The 8711-nt window shown below is 44.9% G+C and overlaps 1 protein-coding gene across 1 annotated transcript; it reads left to right on the top strand.

The window, feature by feature from the left end:
* On the top strand, positions 1 to 6527 carry LOC103375445 (solute carrier family 25 member 47-A-like). The gene is made up of 6 exons (XM_008305737.1): positions 1 to 102; positions 1753 to 1796; positions 1869 to 1940; positions 3233 to 3412; positions 3604 to 3859; positions 5453 to 6527. The coding sequence occupies exons 1-6, from the start codon at positions 66 to 68 to the stop codon at positions 5761 to 5763; spliced, it is 900 nt and encodes a 299-aa protein (XP_008303959.1). The 5' UTR covers positions 1 to 65; the 3' UTR covers positions 5764 to 6527.
* Positions 6528 to 8711: the final 2184 nt, after the last annotated feature.

Raw genomic sequence — 8711 nt, forward strand, 5'->3', positions numbered from 1 at the left:
TCCGGTTGGACACAGTATGGGCTCAAGGCTGACAGATAGCAGGCGGACAGTCACCGTGTGACAGGATGCATATCGCGGATTTTGTGTCCGGATCATTCGCAGGTAACAGCTAATGCTAATCCATGCAGTTTGTGTAACGTTAGCATCAGTTAGCTGGTTGATGTGCTAAACTACTAGCTGGTGTGTGTGTGTGTGTGTGTGTGTGTGTGTGTGTGTGCACGCTGAGATAAGATGAGAAGATCAGGGTGAAGTGGAGATTACATAACGTGACTTATTTCACACGGATGGAAACAAACGTGCACATGTCGGTGTTTGCGTTACTGCACCGTTACAGCATCCTTCAAAACCGTCACAGCATCCTTAAAACAACAGTTTAGACATTTTAAAATCATTTTTCAAAGATGTATTATTCTTAGTAATTAACTGAGTGAATTTCAGATATTTATTTGGTAAGCTAATGGGTTCAAATAAAAAATCCGTAGAAATATATGTATAAAAAAGTACAATATATATATCTGTAAAAATAGTAATCTGCCCTTTATTTACACTTACACACACAAAACCGTCCAGGTTTATCCTTGAATATGTTCTGAATGTTTTTGCAAAGAGGTTTGTTCCTTGATATCATTTCCAGGCTGGTTTATAGAACATTTTATTCATAAAAACATGTTGAAAACAGAACCTTTTTTTAACCCTGGCTATTGACGTTGTTCTTCAGTTTTTGAAGTGATGTCCAAAATGTCATTTAAATAAAACAAGGATTTTAAAGGTGGATTTATCTACAGTAATGTTCAGGTGTGTGGTTTGGAAATGAATGTAACCTTCTTTAATGAGATAATATCTTATTTGCATATTTGAACCTACAATTTAAGAGAAAAAGTAGTTGTCTTAATGGAAGTCATCAACCCAGAAAGTCTGACGCTGATATATATTAAAATAGTGAAATAAATTTAACAGTACATATCAGCACACAGCCAGAAACTTCACATCTACAGACACATAGACCAGAATAACCTGGTTGTATTCCTGCCTGTGTTCTGAAGGCTTTTACAGAAACATTTATTCATGAATCAGTCACAGCTTGATTTTTAGAACCTCTAGAACTCATTCCTAAAAACATGGCGACAGTTGGTTTATTTCTGGCGGTTACCAGCATTTTCTGATATGTGGCGTGATTAAAAAAGCGATATCCAAAGTCCTCTCTGAAAACCTTTGACTCTTAATGTGCAAACAGAATGACAGAAGGATTTGGAACTTGTTTTTTTCCCAAAGTACAGTTTTCTGCTCTTGAATGTAAATTGGGTGCATGTTTGGACAGATAATAACTCATTTGCATATTTAAACATGAAATTGCACAAAACTTGTGACAAAAATAGTGATTTTCTAATCGTACATGATTCTTGGAGGGCTTGATTGGGATGTCTGTGATGGAAAAACATCCACAACAGATGTGTGCTGTTGTCACTTAAACGTTCTCCTGTGATACTAGAACAAACCAGCATTGGTCCAAACAGGCTGACGGGTCGCATACCTGCTATATTTGTGACCATAAGTGTTTAAAACCCGACCTGCTCTCCTGACAGCACCTGAAAAGTTTTGGCTTCACCTAAAGCAATATTAAATCTGTCAAGGTTTTATGTTTTAAACTATGAGAAACGGAAAAGAAATAAATCCTCCCGTTGGCCTTCGTGTCAGATCAGAGCATCGCTGTGTGTCTGCTGTGTGCTGATTCTCTCTTTCCTCTGCAAACAGGAGCGTGTGGCGTGGCGGTGGGATACCCTCTGGACACCGTGAAGGTACAGGAAGTCACACGTGTCTAAAAACAAATTCAAGAGGCATCGTTTTTATGTTACTTTTCACGTTTTCAGGTCCGGATCCAAACCCAGAAACAGTTCACGGGAGTGTATCAGTGTGCGGTGGCCACGTTCTCTAATGAAGGGGTGAGTCAAGCTGTGTGACGACTGACAAACAGCCAGACACAAAAACGCAGTTAGAAACAGGTCTGAGCACATCTGTCAAGGTGACGTAATAAAGTTTATGAGCTCTGCTAATTATATTTTAGAAAGACGCCCACGTTGGGTCTATGTGACGCTGTAACAGGGTCCCAGGAAGCAACGTAAACCAGTGGTTTCTGGTTAAGAAAAGATATTTATTACATATTCCACAAACAAAGGAAAACCTGCAACTTCTTCAACCTGTTTCCTGTCTGACAAATAAGAGAGACAGTAAAATGTCCTGAACTGTCCTTTCAAAATAATGGCACTCTTCTTGACATTTGTCTGCAAAATCTCATTTTCTGTTTTTGTGAATAATTTAAAAAGCAAATGAAAGTCGCGCACGTGAAAGTGTGCGTTAGTGGCTGAAGCTCCGACAGGAAGTGGATCAGCAGAAGTGCAGGATGACACAGAACGCTCTCAGTCACTCAGCTCATGGAACATCTGAGCACGAAGGTGCTTCACCGCTCTTTCACTGCAGCTCTTCCATACGTCATGTGTTTGTCAGTATTGTCATTTCAGTTTCCCTTTAACTGCTGAAGTGAAACCAGAGAATCACCTGCCGACTCCAGTGTCTGTCTGCGGTCGCTGCATTTTTAGACTTCAGGCAGCTGATAGTTGTCGCAGTGACAAAGAGGACAATGACAGGATTTTAAAGAATTCAGGTCGAACAGTTTGCATTCGTCCTCTGATGAACACGTACAGTACGAACAGAGACTACAGTTTAAGTGCTTTTAAAATAATGCAATGATTAATTTTAATATATCAGAAAGAGAACCAAGCTGTGAATCAGGTGGTTTAAAGCCTTCAGAGCGGCTCCACTACAGTACTCACACCAAAGGGCTGATCGTGTTTGCACAGGACTGAACAGGTTATGAACACACGGAGGAATCTGTTCGTCTGCATCCCAGCACACTAGACATGTCCTAAAAAGAGGAGGAATCCTGTGTAAGAAGGTCAAAGTTATTCAGGGTAGCTGCTCACGTTACATCTGGACTCTGTGTAAAAGGAACATATTTAGAGTTTTTCCTCTCAAAGGTTTCAGACGTGCTAACCCTGGATGAGGCTGCTGACTTCGCTCACTCTGTGCCTGGTAGCGTATAGAAAGTCACCATAGCAACACGTTTCACTTGAAGCCGATTTGCGTCTTATAACCATGAAATGAACTGAAAGATGTAGAAGTTTTTGTTTTGCTTTGACTTCATCTGTGTTTTCTTTTGCCTCTCTTGTGCCGTCAGGTGCATGGCTTCTTTAAAGGCATGTTCCTGCCCCTTGCCACGGTCTCCATGACTTCTTCGGTGGTGTTTGGCACGTACAGGAACTGCCTGCAGTGCCTGAGCCAGGCGCGAGGAGCCGCCGGAGGCTCCAACACCAAACTGGAGGTGTTTCTGTCTGGACTGGCAGGCGGCATCGCTCAGGTGACGCTTCTTTAACACAAACATCTGAGAAGTGTTGAGCCGTGTGCCTCAGTGAGCTGAGCACGTCCACGTGTATCCGGATACTTCACCTGCACTCAAACACACACACTTTTACTCCCACATGTGCTCAGTTAATTCGTGCATGTTTTGAGAGATCACCTGCTGAGCGTCTCCTCGTCTTCCTCCACCAGACGTCGGTGATGTGTCCCGGTGACATCGTGAAGGTCCGTCTGCAGTGTCAGACTGAGTCCAAGCGAGGGGGAACCAAACCGAAGTACCGCGGCCCGGTCCACTGCCTGCTGAGCATCACCAAGGAGGAGGGCTTCATGGGGCTCTACAGAGGGGCTCTGCCGCTCATGCTCAGGGACGGGCCGTCCTACGCAACGTACTTCCTCACTTACGTAACCATCTGCGAGTGGCTGATCGACAGCAGCCGGAAAACGCTAGGTGAGCGAGGAGCCGCCTTTCTGCCTGAAGGCTCGTAGTGCTGCATACGCTGGTCGCTCACTCACACTGGAAACACTTCTGATTCCAACAAACACCTCATAGGACAGCTGACAGGACTCTAGGCCCGTCTAGCCCTGTACAGGCATTAGGTCTGGAGCAGTGCTGTTTTATCAGTCAGTTAAAGAGACGAGGTTCTGTCAGGCAGACTTCAGTCACTTTAAAGCTCATGTTTCCAGGCTTCATTCAGAAAAGCGATGGAGAGAGACGCAGCACCATATCTGTCGAGGTCGGACAGAACATCCATTTATGAGTAATAATGTACCGATAGTCCAAAAACGTGCTCATCATTTGGACATTTAATCCATGAGTGGTGATGATCTGTTACTTCACCAACATCACATTAAAAACATGCCACCAGCTGTGATGGAGGTCCTGCTGAGCTGCTGCTGGGTCCTGATCCGTCCTGTCTTCATGTCACGGATCATTTATGATCACAAGCAGCGAACAGAGTCACTGCTGTGGTGCATGAACGTGTGCAGCTCACATGAACCCTGCAGGTATTTAATCAACTCAAAGGAAAGACTCCTACGAAGAACCAGAAGAACCGACTGAACTGCAGATTGTCAAAACCCAGATTACATTCATTAGTCCTGACCTGTCAGCATCTGCCTTCCTCACAGCAGAGTTTTACTTTTGTGGGCATCTTAGTTTGTAGTAGATGCAAAAGTGGATGAAAAGTGTTCTGTGACGTTGGCAGCTCTACAAACGGTTTCCCTCTGTGAAGCTTATGGACCGATGCCGGTGCTTCCAGAATCATTTCACAGAACTCAGTCCACTGTGATCTTCAACACGCTGTAAAACTACAGCCGTCAATCGATTAGTTGTCAGCTGTTTAGATAATCGATTTGAGTAATTTTTTTAAAGGAAAAAAAGTAAAAACGTTCTCACTCCAGCTTCTTAGATGTAAATACCTTCTGGTTTCTTTCCTCCTCTGTGACGCTAAACTGAACATCTTTGGGTCATTGGTCACTTCTGGACTTTGGGAAACGCTGACTGACATTTTCTCCATCTTCTGAACAGCTGATCAGTGAGCTGAAAAACATGAAACACAACCAGTGAATGTGACGGCGTGAAGCTCAGACTTGTGCTGCGTTGAGCGTGATGCAGAAACGTTTGTCTGTCGCCGTGGTGACAGGATCAGCAGGTCCAGTCAGACGTACAGCTGGAAGTGGTGAGAAGCTTGTGGAGGGAAACCCAGAACGTTTGACCCAAGTCATAGAGTTTAAAGGCAACGCTGGCAGATACTGAGGAGATGGATGGAAATTTCTGACTTTCTTCTGGTGTTTAGCAAATAGAACTAATGTTGGTGATCCTGACTGAGCTGAAACAGGAAACGTTTATTCTGATTTCATGTCAGACGGTGAGAAAGAAACGGCTTTGTGTGCTTTCATACGGTGGATGTGAGCTTCTGGTTCCAGCTGTACATCAGACCAACATGTTGAGATGCTGGATGAACACAGAGGAGCCTGAACGGTGCTTCTGATGCGAGTTCCTTGAAGGTTAAACTGTAGATGTTCTTTCCTCTTCCTCCAGACTGGAGTGCGGTGATGCTGGCCGGAGGGATAGCCGGGATGGCGGGCTGGACTGTGGGAACGCCGATGGACGTGATCAAAGCCCGCCTGCAGATGGACGGCTCGCGGGACAACAGGCGGTACAGGGGCTTCTGGCACTGCGTCACCGAGACGGTGAGAGCGGAGGGAGCCGGGGTTTTCTTCAGGAGTCTGAGCATCAACTGTCTGCGAGCGTTCCCCGTCAACATGGTGGTGTTCTTCACCTACGAGGTTCTCACCGGTTTGCTCCGAGCTGGACCCGAGAGCGTCGACCCGCCCGTAGGGATGGAATAACGTCAACTACCTCCGGTCACATCGTGTTATATCACCTCTGTGGTTTTACTTTGTACATTGCATTGCGACATTTCCACTGAATGATTGTTGAATCTGTTACATGGCACACGTACAGGCATTGATCAGGCATTGATCAGGCATTGATCAGGCATTGATCAGGCATTGATCAGGCAGTGATCAGGCAGAGGGAGCTCATTCTAACGCTCACAGAGGAACCACATCAGTATTAGCTGAGCACAGAGACTGTACCAGGATCCGTCTCACCACTAGATGGCCTCCCAGACCAGCTTCTTACATATTTTTATGAATCACAACAGAGTGTGTGCCTGTAGGGGGGCAGTGCACCACCAAAGCTCTGTGAGAAGTCCAGTACCAGGCCCGCTCCAAGGCCTGGACTCTACAACGAGCTGCAGTACGCACAGTTTAGCGAGTATGCTACCCGTCCAGGTCCGAGCCACGTCCACCAAACTGTACAGCTGGACAATCTGGCCTAAATGTTTTAATGACCCTGTTGAACTGGATTATTTATTAAAGAATTGTTTTGCATATCGCTGCACAGGACCAGAGGCAAAGCAAGAGTCCGTTTATGCACATTGTTCTCATCAGTGTCTCACACATTCACAGATTTCTTGTTTTGTCTCCACACATATTGAGTCTCTAACAGGGTGAACACCGCTCATGAATGATGTTTCTTGTAATTTATTTGCAGCAGTGTGATGACGATGATGCTCGTGTGCCTTCTGGAATAAAGGTGGAATAAGTGATGTTTGTTGTTTACCTTCATTCATGCGTTAGTTTAGCAGAAGACAGCTGAATGATGTCAGTGGTGTGAACGAGCATCAGCAGAACTTTCCTTTATGTTATTCTTTATGTGATCAGCTGTGAATCAAAGTGACTTCCTGCAAACGAACCGAACGGCGCAGCAGCAAATGAGCGCCGTGGGTCTGAATATGAAACGTGTGGCGTACATGAAGCATGATGTCAGAGGAGGAGAGTGCCAGATGTCGAGGCGTGCACATTCTCACACATAAATGATAAATATGCCAGCGAGTGAGCAGACTGGGCTACGGCACAGTTTAAATTTCAATGAATGTGGCTGAGAATGTGAATGGATGATTCACGCTGTCAGAAACGAGCGTCTCGGTTCAGCACATGAGGCGGCCGTGGGCTTCTGGAGTCGCATTTCATCACAAAGTGTTTTAGCACGAAATGAGATTAAAGATAACGGATGATGAACATAAAAACAAATTAAAGCAAGTTAAAACTGAAACTAGAGCAAGAGCAGCATCTGGAGCAAAATATGGAATAACTCAAGAATCGATAGAAAAAGTGCTTTCTGACTCTCATCTAGTGAACTCCTAAACATCAGCTCCTAACGTACATTCAGCTGACATGAAGACCGAACCACAAACACTATTTGAAGAAATGTCTGAACTGTAGCATGAGAGTGACGGTCCTGGTTGGAAACAGGTGGATAAAGTCAGTCAGAGCTGAAACAGTCTGATGAGTGAAGGCAAACTAAAAGCAAGACCTTTGAATCCCTCCTGAACCATTCAAACTGCTGTCGTGTTCATTTCTTACTCCTGGTTTCACATTTAAGCTGCAAGTCGGACTCCAGTTCATCACAACTCAGGAGTCTGGACAAAGCAAACAGCAGTGATGCTGAGTCCTGTGTGAACACGTTAAACACATCCATGTGCTGCTCTGTGGAGATACGACACCATCTAGTGTACGAGCTCGATATCATCTCAGTGACGTCTGAGCAGGCCGACGCCAGCGGAGGAACTAGACGACCTGAGTGGATTCACACCGAGCTGACTGTCTTCATGCTTCTGTACCAGCTGACTCCTTCTGGTTTTACAGTCGTGGACTTTCACAACTACTGCAGTAGTTTCTGCAGAACCTCTGGTGAAAATTTCAGTTTCGTTCTTCCTAATCTACGCTGCTGTGAAACATCAGATGTGTTTCAGTGTTTCCTAGAAAGCGTGATTCAGTCACAGCGAGCTCTGGATAACGTGGACAACGGCATCACTTTCATTTAATCTAAATCAGAATGCTGGACAGGGTTAAATTAAACACTCATAGAATTACTACAGTTGTTGTTGGATTGTTTAGTGTGGCTTTAGTGGAACGAGCTGCTTCTACTGAAGTCCACAAACTGCACTGAGCTGCTGTGTTTGAGGTTCATCGGTGCCTCCTTTGCACCAGACATGCTCCCTAAAGCTTTTTTAACTGGTTTTAGATTTGCTTTAGGATCTGGGAGGAGCTGAGAGCAGATGAGCTGCTTTGTGAGAGTAGAAGGAACCAGTTGAGGTGGTTTGCACACCCGACGGAGACGTGAAGCTGTAAGGCGTCCTTTGAGGAATCCTGAATAGAACCGTATGGCGGCGGTATGACACACGCTTCACCCCTCCCTCAGAAAACATGCAACCCTCTGCTTTTGTTAACGGCTAAACTGGGAAACATCCAGACAAATATGCTGAACACGGTGTCCTCCCGCTGTGGAAGCGTAACCCGGTCATATACATCCTAACGGCATGAATCATTCATGTGCAGTAGTAGAAGTATAACCTGTAGGGAACATGTTTGGAAAGTTCCTCTGAGGCAAAGACTTCAACCCTCTAAAGTCCAAGCAGCATTGTTCCTCATTCAGAAATGTCTTCTGTGCTGTGTGACAATAAAAGCGCCATAAATCATTTAACCAAAGATAAAAGTTGAATTTCTTCCTCCTGTTTATTTTACAACCACGTAATAAAGCTGGACTCTCCACACACAGGAGTTACCAACACACGGTAGATATTTTACAGCTTACACGTTTAATCTCTACCTTTACAAACTTTAGAACCTTTAGAGCGTTTCTGCTCCGTCTGAACACAGTTTGTCCCAGTTTACTCCAAAAGTCAGTGAGTTTTTTTCCACTTGACTTCTGGCCACAGCTGAGTCACTGA

Source organism: Stegastes partitus, unplaced genomic scaffold, assembly GCF_000690725.1.
Source record: "Stegastes partitus isolate 25-593 unplaced genomic scaffold, Stegastes_partitus-1.0.2 Scaffold2596, whole genome shotgun sequence".
Lineage (NCBI taxonomy): Eukaryota > Metazoa > Chordata > Actinopteri > Pomacentridae > Stegastes > Stegastes partitus.

What these genes read in the sequence shown, in the direction of transcription:
- LOC103375445 (XM_008305737.1), top strand. Translation starts at nt 66, where the DNA reads ATGCATATCGCGGATTTTGTGTCCGGATCATTCGCAG. An exon ending in ACCCTCTGGACACCGTGAAG is followed by an intron (nt 1,797 to 1,868) that starts GTACAGGAAGTC and finishes TCACGTTTTCAG; the next exon opens with GTCCGGATCCAAACCCAGAA. An exon ending in CCACGTTCTCTAATGAAGGG is followed by an intron (nt 1,941 to 3,232) that starts GTGAGTCAAGCT and finishes TTGTGCCGTCAG; the next exon opens with GTGCATGGCTTCTTTAAAGG.